This window comes from Condylura cristata, unplaced genomic scaffold (assembly GCF_000260355.1).
Source record: "Condylura cristata isolate star-nosed mole 26May11 unplaced genomic scaffold, ConCri1.0 scaffold00034, whole genome shotgun sequence".
Classification (NCBI taxonomy): domain Eukaryota; kingdom Metazoa; phylum Chordata; class Mammalia; order Eulipotyphla; family Talpidae; genus Condylura; species Condylura cristata.
Window position 1 is genome coordinate 6,555,335 of NW_004567135.1, and position 21,157 is coordinate 6,576,491.

A 21,157-nucleotide genomic window follows, 5' to 3' on the forward strand; every position below is an offset into this window, starting at 1 on the left:
TATCTTCTTTGCTCCTTTGTCAAAAATTAGGTGTCCATAAATCACAGAGTAGAATTTTATTTTTCTCAAATCATAGGATGTAGGGAAGAATTTTTTACAAACACAGATTTAGTCATTCTTTATGAATGTTCTTTAAATATGGTATCTGTATCTTTGAGCTTTTCTTGGTTAGTAACTCCTATTGGAAAACAGTTTTTAAAAGAAATATAACTACAAGTAGGTTTATCTGAGAAAATAGTGGTTTCATATTGATGTCCATTTAATAAATTGACTTCAGGATGAATCCAATTAATGAACACTGTGAAGGGTGACCCATTTACTGCTTTCCTGTTTGAATCATTGAAACTAAAATAGTAGTTTACTTATAGCATTATTACGATAATAAGTAATATCAAACTGGCTTTATCTTTACAGTTTCAATATGAATAGAAGTCAAGGGATAATACTTGAATATATGTCATTGAAATGGAAAGCAGAGTTCTAGAGTACATTTCATTTTGGCTTCCCTCTTCAATATAAGATTTGTCATTCCTTTTTTTTTTTTTTTTTAAAGATTTATTTATTTATACAGAACTGGGGTACAGGCCAGAGATGCGGAGGGTGAGAGGATTCAACAGAGACAGAGTGGGGAGCAGAACAAGCAGATCGATGAAGTATACTGCTGAGGGGAGCAGCGGGCAGGTCAGGAGAGGTCTGCCGCGCCATGTGGTCACCTCCGGGCAGGCGGGGATCGAACTCATGGGGAAGTGGCTTAAGCTTCCTAGTGCAGCGCTTTAACCCACTGCGCCACCAGGGAGGGCCTGTCATTCCTTTTTAAGACTGTTTGATGACTGTACAAGTTAGCATCAATCCTTATGCTAAATTTTTCCCACTTCTATTTGTGATACAGTGCCGTCTGTCTTTTTCAGACACTTTATCTTTCTACAGCAACCCTTTTAGTGTACTTTTGGCAGCAATACTGATCTTTTAAGTGAAGCAGATTATAAATTAAAAATGTCCTGAGTTAATGTGAAGATTTAATCTATCTTTAAGTAGAATATTGGCAAATCAATGGGAAACTGTTTCTAATTTGTCTTAAATTTTAAAACAAAGTGTTAGCTCTAATCAAGCCACTTTCATTGGCAGAAAGGTTTGTTGAGAGTGTGATACAAAAAGTCTTGGTAAGCGGGGACTGATAACCTAGGAGTCAGTGTTTCCTTATTTAAACACAATGGCCAGGTCCTCCCTGGTGGCACAATGGGTTAAAGCACAACACCATGAAGCTGTTGTAGCAGCTTCAGCAGGGGTTCAATCCCAGGCCAGGGAGATAACCCACATGGTGCAGCACACCTCTCCTGTCTGCTCTCCTCAGCAGTGTGTTTCAGTATATCTGCCTATTCTGCTCCCCTCTTTGTCTCTGGTGGATGGTCTCCCTGCACCTCTGGCCTGTACCCCAGTTCTGTATGCATAAATAAATAAACCTTTAAAAAAATAAACACAGTGGCCTTCAAACTTACAATTTTGTTTCTCAGATATCCCTATGTCTGTGGGTATAATCGATCCTAGGGCTAATCCAACCCAACTGAACACAGTGGAGTTCCTGTGGGACCCTGCAAAAAGGACATCTGTATTTATTCAGGTAAGGCGTAGATGAGGATCCTGTTTTGAAGAAAAGCATCTCTTACTCACAAGTTATTTTTTGAAGGATGAAGCATGTTGATGTTATAATCTTACAGGGTTCCAATCTGTCAGGTGCAGACTCCTCAACATATATCTGAAAGACATGAGGAGTTTCTCAATTGCTCTCCCCAAAATATTTGCTAATGGCACCATAGTATTTTACTCAGGGTGTCCTGTAACTTGCCTAACACTTATTTAGTGTGTAGATTGTGCTAATTTTTCTCTATAACCCATGAAGTTATTTTGAACACGTATATTTAGAATTTAATTCACATAGCTGAGTATTTTCCTTTGGGTGGATTCCTTGAAAATGGTGTTTCCTCTTTCTAAAATTTTCTTTGAAGTTCCGGAGCCTGAACTTTATGTTTACTCTGTAGTCTCTGAAACAGTTAAAGTACATTTACTTTACTACATTTGTAAATCATTTACATTTTCCTCTTTTTCTCTGTTAGTATGCAATCTCTTCAGGATCAAAGAGATAATAAGCTTTTTTTTGGTAGTGTTTATAATGCTTTTGAAGTGTTTGTGGTTAGTAGTGGCTTGGCCGCCAGAAGCCTGAGAGGGGTGCTGTCTCTCCCAGGTGCACTGCATCAGCACAGAGTTCACCATGCGGAAACATGGCGGCGAAAAGGGAGTGCCTTTCCGGGTACAGATTGATACCTTCAAGGAGAATGAGAATGGGGAATACACTGAGCATTTACACTCAGCCAGCTGCCAGATCAAAGTCTTCAAGGTATTTCATAGGCATGGTGTTGACACGTGGAACGTTTCCCCTCATCTTTCGTTTCTACCGTTAGTCACCTAGTGAGAAAGTTCACTTGGCATCTTTCAAAAGCTATGAAAACTCAACCTAAGCTTAGAGGCATTGAAAGAACTACTGAGATATCTGGTAAAGAGATTTAGCCAGAGTGGGTTATAGGAGAAGAAAAGGGAGCTAAAACAAAAATGTGGATTTTTATTAAAATTTCTTCAAGCCTATTGAAGCTAAAGCTTTTGTAAAAGCTCATAAAATTATGATAAGCTGACAGCTTTGGTTACACTCGTATTTAGTCGTTCTCTCTGTTGTTGTTTATATTTATCAAGTGGACAGATCCATTTGCACTGCAAAAGATTTATTAATACAAGAGTATTCAGAGCATGACATCTCCCACTGTTACCCTGACCCCCAGGCTTCTTGAGAAGCCACCACTGTAGTAATTTAGTATGTATCTGCTAATCCCCTTCTGTGTTTTCATATACACATGTGTGTAGATGTACAAATGTTTTCTTTTCTTTGAAATACAAATGGGATTTTATTCTGAGTTGACATGAGGCTTGCTTTTTTCAGTTAACTGTGCCTTGAATTTCTTTCCCTATCAATAGCTGTACATTTCTTCTTCCACTTTATTAAACACTTAAATTTCTGTTTTCAAAAAATGAAAATAATGCGTCTTGCCTTTACGTCATGTGTACACATATTTTTCTTTCACATGTATGTTTCCAGAAGTAATATTGTTGGCTAAAAGGATGAGTACTTGAATTTAAAGCAGACATTTCTCATTTCAGCCCAAAGGTGCAGACAGAAAGCAAAAAACAGATAGGGAGAAAATGGAGAAAAGAACTCCTCATGAAAAGGAGAAATATCAACCTTCTTATGAGACAACTATACTCACAGAGGTAAAAAAAGCATTTTTTTTAAAGATTTATTTATTTGTGCGTACAGAACTGGGGTACAGGCCAGAGGTGGAGGAGCGATGAGAGGTTTCGCCAGAGACAGAGTGGGGAGCAGAAAAGGCAGATCGACTGAAACACACAGCTGAGAGGAGCAGTGGGCGGGTCAGGAGAGGTCTGTTGCTCCATATGGGCCACCTCCTTGGTCGGGGATTGAACTGGTGCTGAAACTGCTGCTGCTGGCTTGGTAGTGCTGTGCTCTAACCTGTTGTATCACCAGGGAGGTTCTCCCTCCCCCAAAAAAAGAGCATTTCTTTTGGTGACAATTTCAACCAGTGCTTTTTATTCTTGAAAGAAAAATCCAGTCATTTTGTGATATCTAGATAGTCAAATCAATACATTGTGAACCTAAAACTAATTCAATGTGATATGCCAATTATATTTCAATTAAAAAATTATGTTACTTGTCTTGATTTTATCAGTTGTGGATACCTCAGAGGAATTAAGATTTACTAGTGAGATGTACTGCTCTAATAACAATGTTTTGGTGGAATCTAAGGGTCAAACAAACTTTTCAGTGTTTTACTTCTCTTTTGTTTTTAGTGTTCTCCATGGCCTGAGATAACATATGTCAATAATTCCCCCTCCCCTGGATTTAATAGTTCCCACAGCAGTTTTTCTCTTGGAGAAGGGTAAGTTTGGGAAATGTGTTTGACCTAAATATGTATTCTTTCATTGCCTCCGCCTCCCCATTCACAAGATCTTACTGAATCGCTGTATACTTCTACATAAATCATTTTTTTTTAAGATTCATTTGTTTATGTATACGAGAACTGGGGTGTAGGCCAGAGGTGCAGGAGGTGAGAGGATTCACCAGAGACAGAGTGGGACAGAGTAGGGGGCAGAGCAGAGTAGGGATCTACTGAAATACACTGCTGAGAGGAGCAGCAGGTGAGACAGGAGAGGTCTGCTGCGCCATGCGGGTCAGCTTCCTGCCTGGGGATCGAACACCACCAGGGAGGCCCTCTACGTAAAATCTTTGATGGCTTTTTATACTAACGGAGGATTGGATTATCTTCAGAAGAAACTTAAAAATTATTTTTCTGTAACCCTTTCTCCACCTCCTTCTTTTCTCCCATTAGAAAATAGTATTTATGGTCAGTTTTAGTGATTCAGGGACTGATTTTCTGGGCTTTTCACTTCTCCCTATTTGCTGCTAAGTATTTATTTTACTTTCTGATCGTGATGGTCACTGGAGTAATGGTCATTGGGAATTGAAGCATAGCTGTATAAACATTAAAATCTGCTTTATTTGTTAAAAGTGGACCTAATACCTAGTTATTATAAATCTTTGATAATTGGGGAAAAAGTGTTAAAGATGATAGCTAACATGAAATCTTGTAATTATATATGGGAGATGCAGTTAATTTAGCCTTATTGTCTTTTATTGTCAGAAATAATTACAAATTGGTACAGCTACCTACTCCAGTTACAGTAAGTTGACTTAGCATGTAATACGTATTCCAAGAGGCCATATTGAGATTTGAAATAGGCTACTAACTTTGTGAGTATATGTTTATGTGGTTGTAATGTTTGTTTTTGAATCTGTGTGTACGTTATGTGTTCAGCCAACTACCTAAAGTATTTAATTAATTTAGGTAACTTAAACATTCAAAATGTAAAAAGAATAAAAACAGGTAGAAGTTGTAGAGTAGGTAACTAAATAAGTAGATGTTAAATTTACAGAAATAAATAAATTGTTAAATTTGAGTGCTGGATTTGAATTGCAACTAAAGTAGAAAAGAAAAGGGTGTTTTGAAAGAAAAATAGCTCTTGCCACTCACGTGGATCATACAGTTTACTTGTCGGCAATTTTAAACTACATGTAGTATTTAAGAGTCAAGTTTTGAAATGTTCTCTTTTCTCCTTGTCATAACATCATTAATAGGATGAAATTTTGGTTTCAGAGAAGAAGTCCTAGTTATTGAGGCTACCAGAAAGGGCAGGTTGGAGGTTGCTAGCCCAGCGAACTGGCTAAAGGTTGACCAGTGCTTTGATGGTGGGCTGGCGCGATAATACTACAGCAGCATATATTTGCAGAGGTGTAACCTGTACCCTAAAACATGTACAGTGTTACAAAGTAATATTATCTAAATAAATCTCATTTTTAAAAAACTGCGCCCCAGGGAAGAGGAGCAGTTTGTGGGCCAAAGGGAAGTCTGAGGGGAAGCCATGGGCATTGAGCCAACCTGTGGGTCACAAATTAGGCAGAACTAGCTCCTGAAGCTGCCTTTAAAATAATACCTGTGTTTTTAATTATAGAAGTATGTGACCACACTGCAGCACGTACATTTTCTAATTTTCCTGTGTATGTTTGTGTATTGTTGATTATTTTTATACTCTCATTTTGGTTTTCATGCTCATAAATTTCTTCTGTTAAGTATTCTTTCTGCCATTGATCTAATTAATTAGTCCCAACTTATTGAAATGTTGATTTTTTAAAATTTCCCCGGTAGTAAAAACTTTCACAGATAAAATAGTTTGTTCCTCTCCCCTAATAAAGTTTTTACATCAGATGAACAATAATAAAAGTATTGGGTCTAAGAGTTCTTATGAAGAACGCAGATTCTAGCTTTATGAGGATGAAGAATGAGATGATGATGAACCCTAGTGTGTATCATGGACTCATCCTTTCATTTTAAATGTTTCTTTAGAAATGGTTCACCAAACCACCAGCCAGAGCCACCCCCTCCAGTCACAGATGTAAGTCTAAAGTTACATGTCAGTTATTTGCAATGTCTAATAATATTTTGATGACTCTCCAACTCAGTACAAATACCCAACTTTTAGGAAGTATTATTCATTTATTCATTGCACAAACGTGTTAAATTTTGACTGGGGGACAGACACGACGCTAGGGACTAACGGCAGGAACCAGGTAATCAGGACCCGTGCATTTAAGGAGCTCATAGTGCAGAGGGGAAAGCAAAGAGGTGGGATCCATGGGCATCTTGCATGGCCAGAGAAGGCTGAGGCGGCATCAACAAACGACTTCCAGGCAGACTAGGCCTCTGGAGTGTGGGAATGTTCAGCTGTGTTATATAGTGATGGAGGAGAAACCTCTCTAGTCACCCAGACTAAAAAGAGCGTTCTCTCTTCCAGAACCTCTTGCCAACAACCACACCTCAGGAAGCTCAACAGTGGCTGCATCGGAACCGTTTTTCCACCTTCACAAGGCTTTTTACAAACTTCTCAGGTTAAGTTTCTTCTTTTCTCCTATCCCCAGCACAGAATATACCTTGAGGTTCTAGGGCTTCCTGGCATTCATGTGAGCTTGTGTGTGTGTGTGTGTGAGAGAGAGAGAGAGAGAGAGAGAGAGAGAGTTAGTGACATCTTATTTTCTTGAAGATTTTATTTATTTTTGTGGAGAAGAGCTGGTGTGCAGGCCAGAGATGCAGGGAGGGTGAGAAGATTCACCAGATAGAAAGGGGAACAGACAGGCAGATCTACTGAAATCCACTGCTAAAGGAGCAGCAGGGAGACAGGAGAGGTCTGCTGCACCAGATGTGGGTCACTCTCTGGCCAGGGATTGAACTCAGACTGCTGCCGTGGGCCTTTGAGCTGGTGGCTCTGAGACTTAACCCCTGGCCACTAGGGAGGCCTGTAGTGAAGTTTTCTGATTAAGTGAGTGTCATAGAGCTCGTCAGACTTTCTCACCAGATGCAACTGCTGTGAAATACTTTAAAGAGAGAGAGAGAGAGACCTCTTGGTCTCTCTCTTAGTTTAAATTCACTTTGATTAAAATATTTATTCTACATAACACTTTTAAGGAAGTGTTTCCCTTGTTACCATATTATGTTCTATTTGCACATTTGACTTTTGTTTAGCTCCTGCTCTATACTCTGTGTGGTTGGAATAAATAAATGGATAGGCATAGTTCCTGATCAGTCATCATCTAGTATTAAAAAAATCTGAATCAGATCAAAATATCACTCCCCAAAAAAAGGTAAATGAATAGTTGTAATACCATGGATAAGTGTGTACAAACGGAGGTCTGGGCTTAGGGAATATGTGTGATGCTTAAGTTGAATCTTGGATGAGGAGAAGGAGTCTGTTGGTCAGACAGTAGAAGGATATTTCAGACAGAACAACTTACTTGTTAAGACAACATCAGAAAGGTGAAATAATGGGATTAAGTACAGAAGTGATTTGGGAATTGAGGTAAGATGCATGGGCCAGGTCATGGGCCTTATACACCAGGCAAAGGATTATGGGCTGTAACCATGCAAAGGATTATGGGCTGTAACCGGGTAGCAATGAGGTGTCCTGCTAGTAGAGCCCACTTTAATAACACAGCGAATCTTTGCCTTTACCGTCCATTTTTCTATTTTCTAGGAGCAGATTTATTGAAACTCACTAGAGATGATGTAATTCAGATCTGTGGCCCTGCAGATGGAATCAGACTTTTTAATGCATTGAAAGGCCGGTATGTAATTGGTGAAATTGGTAACATTCTCTGCATAGCTAAGTACATCGGTGGAAACATTCTTTTTGAATGCCAGTTGTGCCAATGAGCAAATTAAAAATAGCCTACATTTGATTCAAGACATTCCCGATGATAACCTGTTTTTCATGTACAGGTAATTTTTTCATTCAATGAATATTCAGTAAAAATATTCCATAAACATTCTCTTGTGAGCCACGAACTGCTATAGGCTCAGGGGACGTGATTGTGAGCAAAAAAGATAAGGTACCCCCATTATCGTGGAATTTTCTTTATTATGGGGATAAAGACAGAAATGTAAACAGTGTTTGGGGTTGTGATAGGTGCCTTGAAGGAGAACAAAGCAAACAACAGTAAGGTTGTGGCTTATTGAAGACCCTAAATATGGCCAGGGAAGCCCTCTGAGGAGGGGAGTACTTAACTTCAGTTGTGAGAACAGCTGGAGCTGTGGGATTATGGAGGTGCGGCCTGGGCAGAGCCACAGGTACAAAAGCCCTGAGTCAGTGTTAATTGGAGAAGAGGTCGTTCTTAAATTGGCATAGGTAATGTCGAAGTGTCTGCTTACAAATGTTACTTGTAATACAGAATGCTTTGTCGTTCCTTCTTGCGATTTACAACTTCAACTAGGTAGTCACAATCTTGATGGCACACATATGCAGGTCAGTGCCACAGAACTCAGTGACTAAATGATGAAGCTCTGTGGAGTGTATTTGTGTGCATCGCAAGGGATACTGAATCAGGTTGACTGTCGTCTTGGAGTTTTAAGAAAAATGGTGAATTTCAGAGGTTGACTGGGAGAGCTGAGAATGAATTCTGTGTGTGTGTGCATACAGTGTCATAAGTGACACTTATTGAGGAAGACAAAGGTCAAACTCCTTCCAGCCCCACCCTACCAGGGAACAAATCCCAATAATAAAAATATAAGCATTCTGAGGTGACACATTCTTTTGTGGCCATTTTTTAATGTCTTATCTAAAGGGAATTAAGAAATGTGAAGGAATAAGGTGATGAGGTCAGTCATTGGCTACTGTTTAAAAGATGCCAACACAAAGATGCCTTCGACTGCTTAGGAGAATGTAATAAGGAAAATAAGATTCTCCAGTTTACTGTTTTGCCTTGTTTGTTTGTTTTTTTTTTTTTTAAAGGCATATCTTGACTCTGACACATAAGGCAGTGGCTCGCATTTTGAGTCTCTGTAACCTTTACACAAAGGTCAGATGACAGTGGCCACATGTGAGTGAGTCCCAGTGAAGTCGGGCTGTGTTGAAGGATGTGTGCGCTCTGTGCGGAGGCCAGCTGATTGTGGTGGTTTTTAAGGGAGAGGGCCGGCTCTGGTTTGTTTTTTATCTTAAGGTTTATTTCTTTATGCATACAAGAACAGGGGTGTAAGCCAGAAGTGCAGCGGGTGAAAGGATTCGCCAGAGACACAGTGGGGAGCAGAACAGGCAGATTGACCAAAATCCACTGCTGAGGGGAGCAGTGGAGAGACAGGAGAGATCTGCTGTGCCATGTAGGTCAGCTCCCTGCTGGGGGGTCGAACTCATGCTGCAGTGGCTGCCTATAGCTGCCTCGTGCTAAGACTTAGCCCTTTGCACCACCAGGGAGGCCTCCAGCTCTGATTTTTTTTTTAAGGAAAGGCAAAAATTCAGAGGTTTATATGCTATCTTCTGTTAGATGCATTTCAGCTTAAAGAAACAAAACTAATATTTACCAGCTGGGAACTAATAAAACATAGTAAATGAGCTGTCTGCAGGCTGCTAGTCTTCATCCCTCGCTCTGTAGTATTAACATGGATATATCCTTTCTCCGTTAAAATTTTGTTGCCATGACAAATGTACGACTAACAACCTCTCTTCCCTCCTGAGGATGGTGCGGCCACGGCTGACCATTTATGTCTGTCAAGAGTCCCTGCAGTTGAGGGAGCAGCAGCAGCAGCAGCAGCAGCAGCAGCAGCAGAAGCATGAGGACGGGGACTCCAACGGTACTTTCTTCGGTAGGTCGCTCTGGTTGGGCCAGATGTGAGCAGGTGAAGAGACGACTGCGCGTGCATGTTGGGGATTTGCCAAAAGCAGATTTAGCATTCGCTAGAGGGAAAGGTGATTGCTGATGTGTACGGTGCTGTCAATATACACTGGGCACTCTTTGCAAACACTTCCATGCTTCGAGTTTTACAACAGATATCCCCTCTTTGCACTCTGTGTTGTTTTTATCATCAGCGTTTCGCTGAGGAAAATGAGGCAGTTAAGTAACTTGCTAGCAAACAGTAGAATTAGGATTTGAACTCAGACAGTCTGACTGAGCCCTCCAGAAAAGTGGGTGTTCCTGGCAATCAGCTTCATGAAGTCAGAGGAACTTGGGCTTGACTCTTTGCTTTGTCCTTTTGCAGTGTATCATGCCATCTATCTCGAAGAGCTGACTGCTGTTGAACTGACAGAGAAAATCGCACAGCTTTTCAGTATCTCCCCTCACCAAATCAGCCAGATCTACAAGCAGGGGCCAACGGGAATCCACGTGCTCATCAGTGACGAGGTACTCGCAGGGGGACAGTGCCCTTGGCAGGCATGTGGCAGGAGTCAGAGCAGTTCCACGAAGGCAGAGGGCTGTATCCTCGCTCACAGATCTTCAAGTGTTTTGCCTGCCCTCCTTCCTAAAATAATTTTAAAACACTGTGTATCCCCTTGCACAGTATTTGTTGACTTAATACTGTGTTTTCTGTTAAAATAGTGAGAAAGTTGTAATTTCTGGGAATATTATATGACATTTGAAAATGAAATGGTGGGTTCTCCCTGGTGGTGCAGCGGGTTAAAGTGCAGAACTGTGAAGCTGTCTGTAGCACGAGTTCCAGCCCCAGCCGGGGAGCTGACCCACATGGTGCATCAGACCGCTCCTGACCTGCCTGCTGCTCCCCTCAGCAGTGACTTCATCATTCAGCCTGTTCTGTTCCCCGTTCTGTCTCTGGTGAATCCTCTCACTCCCACCCCCATCCCTCTGGCTTGTACCCCAGTTCTTACATGCATAAATAAATCCTTAAAAAATAAAAATAATAAAAATGAAATAGTTATATCACTATTCTACTAAATACAAAAGTGATTTGCCACCATTGTCATCCACTGAAAAGAACACCTGTTAATGTACTTTTCTTTAACAGACTTGTTACAGTCAGTTACGCCAATGTACATGTGTTCACTACATGTTTTGTAAACATTAGACATTAAGAGAAGTGTTTCTTGCTCTTGAAACCTGCCGGACCTCAGACCAGCAAGTGACTGTGCATGCTCTGGCCGCAGGGCTGGTCAAGGGCTTGGCACGTCTTTGTAATAAGAAGGAGAAGTTGCTGTCTGCGCTGGAACACCTGGAGGCCTTACCGAAGGGCTTTCTAGGAAGGCTGGCAATTTGGAGAAACCAAAAGTTGTTACAACCTGGAAAGGAAAGCAAGAACTGGACGTTTGGGTTCAGAGACGGGGATTTCAGGAACTGATGACGTTGGCACTAAGTCAGGGAAAAACCCATCTTCAGATGTTGTAGACAAAGAATTAGAGGAGAGCACAGTGATACCCAGGAACTGCAAAACAGTTAAAAGAAGCAGAAGTACTTGTGGCAGCTGTTTCCAGACCAAAGAAAACTCACAGAAAAGGCAAGGAGAGGCGCCTTGAAGAAAGACTGCGGTAGACTGAGGAGGAGTGGAGATGATTCTGTGCGTGCCACACTGACCTAGGCCCAGGACCCTCAGAGGCCAGGCCCAGCTTAGAGGTGACAAGTGGGTCATGGATCAAACGAGTCCTTCCTGTGGTGTTAAGGGTCCTCTGCGGGGACACCCGCCAGTCTCCTTGCCCCACAGTGTCCATCGCAGTTAAGTGATGAGTCAATGAACGTGCTGCCACCAAATCTCAGTAATGGCTTTTTTTTTTTTTTTAAGATTTATTTATTTATGCACACAGAAATGGGGTACAGGCTAGAGGTTCAGGGGCAGCTAAAGGATTCACCAGAGACAAAGTGGGGAGCAGAAAAGGCAGATCAACAAAGTACATTGCTGATGGGGAGCAGCAGGGAGATAGGAGAGGTCTGCTGCGCCCTGTGGGTCACTCTCTGGCCGCGGATTGAACTCAGGCTGCAGTGGCTGCGGACAGCTTCGTAGTGCTGCGCTTTAACCCATTGCGCCACCAGGCAGGGCCCAGAATTGGGTTTCTTAAACAATGACAAACCAGTAAAAATAGCCAGGTGATATTGGCCCTAGTAGATTTGTGCAGCCCATTGAAAACCACAGTGGCCTTTCTTTGTGAAGCGAAAAGTCAGGGCTCTAGTTTCAAACCAATAGTTGTATATTTGCAGGGTAGTGCGAATTTACTGTGGGAGAGATTGGTTTGTTCAGTGCCATCTTACCCTCTCATACCCTAGTCATGTTGGACTTGTTATAGAACTTGGAAAGAAAACCTGAGGGACGGGAGCCATGCACATATCACTGCGGGTTCTCCTGGAATTGTTAGGAAGTATTTTTTAGACAGTGATTCACTGAATGTGCATCATATCTCAGAGTAACAAAAACCTTCATTTGGAAGTAAGTGCTCTTAGTTTCCTTCACAGGCACAGAAGTTGTCGCAATTTGAACTATTTGTAATTTTTTTTAAGTAAGCTCACTTGTTTACTTAAAATTTATTTAGAAGCGCAGCTATTAATAAGATAGGGGCTTGTCTAGGACCTCTTCCTTCCCCCAGCCCCTCTCACAACTCATCTGTAGCTGCACACTCCCTGTTGACTGCCTGGATGAAATGAGTTCAACGCTAATTTCATCCTGTTTTTTCCCCTAGATTTAAGTGCTGTGGAACCCGATTAACATAGATTGATAGACAGGAGTGAATGAAGTTTTGTTAAAATAGCATCACTGGATTTTTTTTTTAACTTCTGAGTTATGTGCCAAAAATTATTCTGTGATATTTTAAAAAATTATTTTGAATCGCCAGTCACTTGACAGTCTGATGAGGTCACTCTTAAGTTCTGATAAACAGAAGCCATGTGACCCAACACGAGTTAGTTTGTTGTCCAGTAATCTGTGCTCACATTGCAGTTACACTGGAGCATCCTGGAAGCCTTTATCCCCAAGCACAGTGCGTCTTGGTAGGATTCCAGGAAGGCGAGACCCAGGCCTTTATTTTGTCAACTGGGAAAAGGAGTGTGAGAAGGGAAAGTGGAAAAGGAAATCTGAGCAGACGGTTTTAGGAAAGATACATATGAGAGCTGAAGACCTGGAAGTCACTTTTCCATGTGGTCTGACAATGTTTACACCCCTTGGAAAATAATGGGATTAGCCCAGAAACACTACAATTTAAAAATTACTGTTTTAGGCTGCTTAGCTTTTTAAACTTAGAATAAGTGAATGACAAAAGAAGACAAAGTTTTGTTGTTGTTGTTGTTTTAATTTAAATCTAATGTCAAAATAGATGCAGCAAACCAAGGTTTCTGATAATCAAATTTTCTTGCATTTTACAGATGATACAAAACTTTCAGGAAGAAGCTTGCTTTATTCTGGACACAATGAAAGGTAATGCAATAATCAAACAAATGCCTTTCTGTAAGTCATTTAAGAGCTTTTTAAATATTTCTTTGTGAAGAAAGGGAAAGTATCAGCTACCTTATCTGAGTAGAGAAAGTGACTTTAGAGATTGTTTCTTTGTATGAATTGGCTCTTCTACTGTGCCATGATCAGAGCAAAGTGCAGTGATGACTTTGTCATTCTTTTCCCCCCTCCTTGGCCAGCTGAGGAAATGGAGTCATGTTTTAATCACGTGTATTTATTAAGGGTCCTGTGATCACTAATCAGCATACTGTCCTTTGCCTTGTTCTGTTTTCTTTTCCTTCTCAAAAGCACCTTACCGATCTTTTCTTTCTGTGTTGTACAGGTAACTAAAGATTTTTTTCTCTCTCTCTTATAGCAGAAACCAATGATAGCTATCATATCATACTGAAGTAGGTGTGGGCCTTCCATCCTCAGTGGCTTCTGCTTCCTGCGCCTCCTGGAAACCTCTCCCTCTTGAAGGGGCGGAAAATGGAAATTTGAAGGTCTGCAGGAACCTGACCCATGTGACTGTGGGAGTCCAGGCCGTGGAGGCCGAATCCCTGCCATTAGTGTTGACCCAAGCCCCTGAGGCACACGGATTACTGCCCAGCATCCATTTCTGCAGCTGTTTCTTAGTTTAAGTTTCTGGGCCCTGTCGTTGTGGAGTATCAGTAGAAACTACATACCATCTAGGCTGTATGTAGGGCGTGATAATGAAAATTGTGTGATGTTTAATGGAAAGATGTTAACTTTTTGTGATATGGAGCCATGTAATTCTTTTCTAATATAAAAGTGAACATCTATATTCCTAAGACTAGATCCTCAATCTCTTTTGCATCAAACATAGTGGCTTTTTCCCACAATTGGATCCTGAAAACCTCATAAAAGGAGAAATTTGTTTTCCTTAAATACTATGACTGTTAGTAATTTTAGCTAACATTTATGGAGCATTTACTTGTGCTGAACAAATCAATTCTTTAAATGGATTATCTTATTTAAATATGCTTAATAACCCTAGATGAAGTAGGTAATGTTGATCCCTAATTGAAGCTAAGGAAATGGAGACACACAGTGGCCAAGTCCTTGCTGGGTAATAGGCAGGCGTCTATGGGGGGTGGGTGCTGAGAGCCAAACCCAGGCTGTCCGGCTCCTTTTAACCAGAGCCCTGACCACAGCCCCTGCTGGCCATCCTCTTCTGGTGAGTAGGCGCTACCTGATTAAAAACTGAGAAATCAACCACTGAAAGGGACAAACCTAGTGAGGAATGAGTCAAAAGTTACACAGAATAAAAGCATACATGCTTTTTAAGCATCATCAGTTTTCTGATTAATAGAATCTGAGGAGGTGAAAAATAGGGATTATCTGTAACTCCCGGAATCCTTTGTTCTTGAGTGATATCAGACTATTGAATTAAGCTAACATCTGCTTTCTGATTATGCATTCTACATCTTCTCGGTGCAAGAAGTTCTTATGTAGTATTCTTTTATATAAACATTACAAGAAATTCATTCCAATCCCATTCATGCTTTTAGAGATTTAAAATTTTTTCTTCAAATGAGTGTGTGTGTGTGTGTGTGTGTGTGTGTGAAAGAATAGAGGTCCTCTTTCTTCACATGTACAGTTTTATCCAGAAATCCCTTTACACATTATGTTGAAGTGAAAAAAGATAAAGTTCAGAAATTCTGTATTGGGTTTGGATGTGAGTGTGTTTAAAGCATTTGATAAAGTCTAAATGTTTTTATACAGAAATTTTTGTTCATTAAAATCAACCTGCAATATGGTCTGATTTCTTTCAAATTGAAACAAATTGAAAAACCTTAAAACCAGAAAATCAGATGACCTGGGCAACTTGACACATAAGGCCAAAATAATTTTTTAGGGAATAATTCCCAGCTGTCCCTCTGTGGGGGGATATTTCTAGTTGTATTATGTTTGAGGACTGCTTCTCGCTTCAGGGACGTCAGTTCTCTTCTTAGCATGCTGCTACTGGTTTGGGTTTTCTCCTTATTCTGTCTGGATGCTAGACTGGAAGGATGTGACTAGATCACTTTTAAAGTCCCATCTAAATTTGAAACGGCTCTTGTTTACTTCAAATGATACACAGAATTCTATTAATATATTTACTATAAATTATACTTACTAAGTTTTACTTGGTGTTGGGTTTTTTTAGAGTAATTTTCAAGTTGATAGAAATGTATTTATATGACTTTGTAATCACAGATCCTTAAATTATCTAGAAATTCTCCTAGACTTTTTTTAATTCCAAAAATATTTATAGTGCCAAAAGCTAGATAATTCATAAAATTGGTATGGTGTTAAAATATTTTGATTATTCAACTTGCTTTTAAAAAATTTAATCTTCCTTGAAGTAAATGTAAAATTCATATTATCATTTTCATAATGAAAGTAATACATAAAGTGATAGATTCAAACAATAAAGAAGAGTAGAAAAATAACTTTTTCTACTGAACTCCTACTCCCCTTGCAAAAAATATATCTCACTCTTGGGCTCATATTACACTAATGATCTGTAAGTTTTCTTTGGAAATTTTGAACATCTTCCTATGTTAGGATTTATACATCATTCTCTCTCTTTTTTAAATGACCAGGCAGGCCCCATAGATGGTTAAGTCATTTTGAACATACAACCTCGTGTTTTGCTTGTATCTATAAATTCCTAGAAGCAAAATTTGCTAATTTTATCTTTTTTAGAATATGACAGTTGAATTTAAAATAAAATATGTGATTTAATGTTTCTATTACTGTGAAGGCAGATGAGGGTGAGAATAGTTAACATTTTAGGCCCTCCTGAGAACCGGAGCAGCATCCCATGACAGGACTGTACAATCCCTTTGAAGTGTGATAGGTTCCGTTTAGGAGAATCTGATGTATAAAGATCTACTCATGAAAAGGGAGTTATTGGAAAATTAAGGGGGGGGCGGAGATCATGGCAGGACTCTAAAAGGTAAAGCATTAGTCATGACATAAGATGTGGCTCTGAGGCAATAAGAACGTTTGTCCAGTGAAGTTTGCCTACATAAGTGATTATTTAAGCAACATTGAAAAGGGGGAGAATGGAGATGGTTCTAGTGGCTGAAGGAGATTCAGTGTAACCATCACAAGACAAACACAAGACATCAGCAGGTGTTCTGATTCCTGACAGGCAGGCACTGTGTATGCTGAGCATGCTCTCCCACTGGGGGAGCCTGGCAAATGGAACTGGCCGTTCTAGTATATACCTGCTGAAGGAATGTTCTGGAAGCCCTTCGTACCGCCAATATTCTGAGAAAGTCTTTTGTATAGTGTTGCTGTGGAGATTTGGGTTGTGTTACAACTACCATGAAGGGTTGAATGAAACTTCAGCATTCAGTTTTGAAAGTAACACAAATTTGGGTGCACACCTTTGACATCAGTGCTGAGCTGCTTCTCTCTTCCCGGTAGCTTTTGTGTCCTGCTAGTACCTAACAATTTCATAGGGCTTGGGGCCCAAAAGATGAAGCTGAGCCCTATTTTATCAATTCATGGAATCATTACTCAGCTTCTTTGGCCATGGGTTGCTCCTTTATAGGAATATATTATGGCTGTTATTGGTCCTGAGAATCCCATCCCCAGCAGGAAAGGCACAAATGTCCCTCCTAGACACGTCATTTTATACTAAGTCTTACAGAATAATCCTACATCACTTTGCCTCTTAATACGCTGTTTTCTTAGTTGAGGACTAAGGCTTTTCCTGCTATAGTATTTAGTTTGGGATTACTACTTTGTTTTATTATACACGCTTAAGGCTTAAAAGGGAAGAATCTAATACCACTCTAAAACAGAATGAACTGAAAAAGATGCCATACGTGATGTGAGATGAATGCCATCAGCATCTGTTTTAGCTGTATTGATTTACTTTTTTAAAATGACTTTGTACATTACCTTTGACCTTAAATTTCCATCTGTTTCACATCCCCTTTTCACCTTTCCTTTTCACTTCTCCTAATGAATATAGCCCTGTTCAAGAAGTTACTTTGAAAAATTGCAACTAAATCCAGCATTTGCATTTTCATATTCAGATTTAAAAGATTTATTAATTAAATTTTTCAATTGGATTGATGTCAGTTATAAGGGAACTGCTTTTTTAAAAAATACTGTTGTGTTATAGTATTCTACTGTTTTGTATTGTATGGGATCTTTTAGGACATGAATTATAGTCATCATATTATGTAAATCTATGTAGTCATATATTTTCATAAAATGAGATATATATTCCTCATTTTCTTCACTGCAGATTCTTGTTTCCTCCTGGATTTGACATTTCATTTAAAGATTTAGGTAACAGCTTTCACTAGACATCTTCACATCCTTCACATCCTTTAGTTCACTTCCTTTAGGTTTACTAACATTAATCTCTCTTAAGCTCACCCCTTGTCTTTAACTACCCAACCTTTTTTCATTTTTTGAGATTTATGTGTTTATGCATACAAGAAATGGGGTGTAGGCTAGAGGTGCTGGGGGAGGAGATGAAAGGATTCACCAGAGAGCGGGGAGCAGAACATGCAGATTGATGAAGTACACTGCTGAGGGGAGCAAGGGGCGAGGCAGGAGAGGTCTGCTGCGCCCTGTGGGTCAGCTGCCAGGCTGGGATCAAACTCCTGCCACAGTGGCTGTGATAGTGCCTGTGCCACAGGGAGGTCCAGCCTTTTGCTTTTTCAACAGATGGAAGAAATCAGTTTCTGAACATCCCTTTTGAAACCCCGATCATGTTCATGGAATTTCTTTGTTGTTTGTACTATTAAATTGCTATGGCTCACTTTTTTTCAGATTTTGTCTCTTTCGAGCTGTATGACAATTAAATGTAGTCACCATACAACTTCAGGACAGGTTCTGTATCAGAAAAGGAAATATAGTACCTTAGATTTTTACCTTTTAGGAGCTTGCCTCATAGTATTTCCTGACTTCTTATTTTTTTAATCCCCTCCCAGTGCATTATTGTTTATCTTTTGGTAGTAACGAGTATTCTATACATTGTATACTTTGGTGTCATATAAACAGGTACTTAAATCCCATATTTTAATCTTTCTTCCTAGAATAGACCCTCGACCAAATAATCTCTTAAACTTCAATTTTCTCATCTTAAAAGGATGAGCTGGGCCCTCCCTGGTGGAGCAAGGGGTTAAAGCACAGCCGCTTCATGAGTGTTTCATGAGTCCAATCCCAGCCAGGGGGTGATACCAGGGTGCAGCAGGCCCCTTCTGCTCCTCCTGCGCCCTCAGCAGTGTCTCCGGAGCTTCCTGTCTCCCCCCTTTCTGTCTCCTCTCAGCTTCCTCCTTCTGCCGGTTCTGCTCCCCACTCTGACTCTGGGGAATCAGAGTCTGCACTTCTGGCCTGTGAAAATAAATCTTAAAAAAAAAAAAAAGGGGGAAGATAATACTTCTGAGGCTTGTTGGGGAGTTTTAAATGGATAATAAGTATAAAAGTTTTATTTTGTACTTAATACACTTACCCTGTTGCTCAGCAAACAGGATATTATTGTCTGCAATACAGATATGTAAAGACTACCCAGGATATGGACACTGAGTTTTGGTTTTTTTCATTTGCGACTGCTGTTTTTGGTCACCTCTTCCTTCTATTCTGCTTTAACTTTTTTATTCATAAAACAGTGCACCCATCTGTGTTTTGTGTATTCTTAGCCAATCCACACAGCAGGCTCTCAATAACGTAGTTTCATTCAACATCATCTCATAATGCTGATGAGAAAAGCCATCCTGGCTGACTTAGATGAAACAACATTGTTGAAGATCTTTCATTCCACTTTGTTTTGTTTCCTACTGACCACCAAAACACTGACCGTACTTAGGTCTGGAGCAAAGCTGTGACATTTAGAATCGGATGTCTGGTTTTATTTACATATTATTAACTTAGTGTTTCCCCCTCCACTTTTCTTTGTATTCTCTGTTCTGCTGCACTCAAGCTTTCTGGTCATTTGCCCTCCACACACCCCACTTCACCTGGAAGCAGAGTTGCAGTTATGATGGACAGATCCGCACCCTTGTGTAACTCAACAGTGAGTCCATCCAGACGATGAAATCTGGTGAATGAATGATCCTGGTATTTGTGAGGGTTTTTAGAGGGTCAAATGATGTGAAGCTCACTGCCAGATTGGATTCTGCTATCTTCTCAAAGGATGTGCCATCTTTGTTTTAACCATCTTCCAGTTTCCTTTCATTAGCCAACAAAACTTGGGTGTTGAGTCTGAAAGCAGGTATCAGGTATCATGCCTGCCCAGACCGGCTGTGTGCACAGGATATTGTTTTAAGCCTCCCCAAAATGGCCTTTTGACTGCTTTTTGTAAATCTATTATTGATCCTATCATTTTGTCTGAGCCGTCCCGTGAACACGGAGATAGCACTGTGTTGACAATGCTTTATACTATATGAATATAAAATCTTCACAAAGCTCTGACATCATCATTGCCCATTTGCAGGCGAGGAAGCTAAGGCACAATGAAGTTATGAACCTTCCTGAGGGTCACACCGCTAGTGAGGGGAAGAGTTGGGCTTTACATTCAGGCAGAATGGCTCCAGTGCCTATGCTCTTGAGCAGACCTAAGTTTCAGCAGATGAGATGATCAGAGCACGGTACCCCAAGAATTACATTTTTGTACGTGACCTGCTGTTTTGTTGGGTTTTTTGTTTTGTTTTTGCAATGTTGTTTGCTAACCTTTTGGAGTCTCCAGTGTCACCTAGGAGAGAGAACTGGAATTCTTGGCATTTTTTCCAGGCCACCCAACCTTTCCATTCTAATGCTGACATGGCTTGGCACTCAGAAACTCATTGTTTCTTGGTGGCAGTGAAAAGTGCACCAGACTTTGGAAACTGCTTAAGCCTAATTTAAACCCTGCCATGCACCCATTCAATAAATACCCGGTAAAAATCCACAGAGCTCCTAAATGTCAAAGCCCAGGCTCTGTACTAGGTGCTAAAGATACAGTAAACAATTCCTTGCTCTCACAGAACTTAAGTAAGTGAAAACAAAAAAGAGTGAAATTACCAGGTGGTAAATGGAAAGGCGTAGTATAAGCACAGTGACTAAGGGAAGCTCCATTTTAGAAACATAAAGAAGTTCTCTAATAAGGCACACATGAAGTAAAGGAGTTAAGGATGAAGGTTTTGCAGGTGAAAGGCCCTGGGTGACAGCATGATTATCCCGTAAAAGGAACTGCAGGCAGGTCAGTGTTCATTGGTGGTAAAACAGAGAATGGGAGGGGGAAATAGGAGCCAGAATGATGGAGGTGGCCGTCGGGGCAGAGGGTGCATCTATATTTTGTCAGCCTCACAGGTCAGACGTAGGCTTCTGGGTGAGTCAGGAAGCCAAGGTTGAGTGTCCTTGGGAAATGACATCTAGTTTAGGACTTCGAAGTCTCGTCTCTTCCCCACCTTGAAGATGGGTTGCAAAGTGGGCGATTCGGAGATCATGTGCAAATATTTTTTGAACGAAACCACCTGAGTCCAGCCGTCAGTACATCATTGAGATAATACATTGCTTGCATCTCCTCCCTACCTTGCTTGGACAGGCTGCAGCACGCCTTACTGCTTAGACTAAAATCCCATAAACGAGGATTACGGGGATTACGTTCCGGCGGCTTGGGAACGCGGTTGTGGGGAAAGGAAAGGACGTCTAGCCGAGAACGCGTCCAGTCCGAGAAGACCCGGAGCGGAGGGTCGTCTCTCGCCCCTGGAACGGCTGCAGCGGCGCGAAACTCGCTTTCCCAGGGTCCGCCGCAGCGGCCGCGCCGCCCCCGGGCCGGC

The 21,157-nt window shown here is 40.7% G+C and overlaps 1 protein-coding gene across 5 annotated transcripts in view; it reads left to right on the forward strand.

Annotated features, from left to right (window-relative positions):
• The window catches only part of TFCP2 (transcription factor CP2), a 45,070-nt gene extending 30,187 nt beyond the window's left edge, over positions 1 to 14,883 (forward strand). For all 5 annotated transcript variants that reach the window (XM_004692742.2, XM_012732591.1, XM_012732592.1 and 2 more), the window contains exons 6-16: positions 1,512 to 1,618; positions 2,240 to 2,392; positions 3,205 to 3,315; positions 3,913 to 4,001; positions 6,024 to 6,072; positions 6,472 to 6,565; positions 7,705 to 7,795; positions 9,679 to 9,806; positions 10,200 to 10,342; positions 13,298 to 13,349; positions 13,741 to 14,883. In XM_004692742.2, coding sequence (XP_004692799.1) covers positions 1,512 to 1,618; positions 2,240 to 2,392; positions 3,205 to 3,315; positions 3,913 to 4,001; positions 6,024 to 6,072; positions 6,472 to 6,565; positions 7,705 to 7,795; positions 9,679 to 9,806; positions 10,200 to 10,342; positions 13,298 to 13,349; positions 13,741 to 13,778 — 1,055 coding nt within the window. In that variant the 3' untranslated portion in view covers positions 13,779 to 14,883. The remainder of the gene's footprint in view (positions 1 to 1,511; positions 1,619 to 2,239; positions 2,393 to 3,204; positions 3,316 to 3,912; positions 4,002 to 6,023; positions 6,073 to 6,471; positions 6,566 to 7,704; positions 7,796 to 9,678; positions 9,807 to 10,199; positions 10,343 to 13,297; positions 13,350 to 13,740) is intronic.
• Positions 14,884 to 21,157: the final 6,274 nt, after the last annotated feature.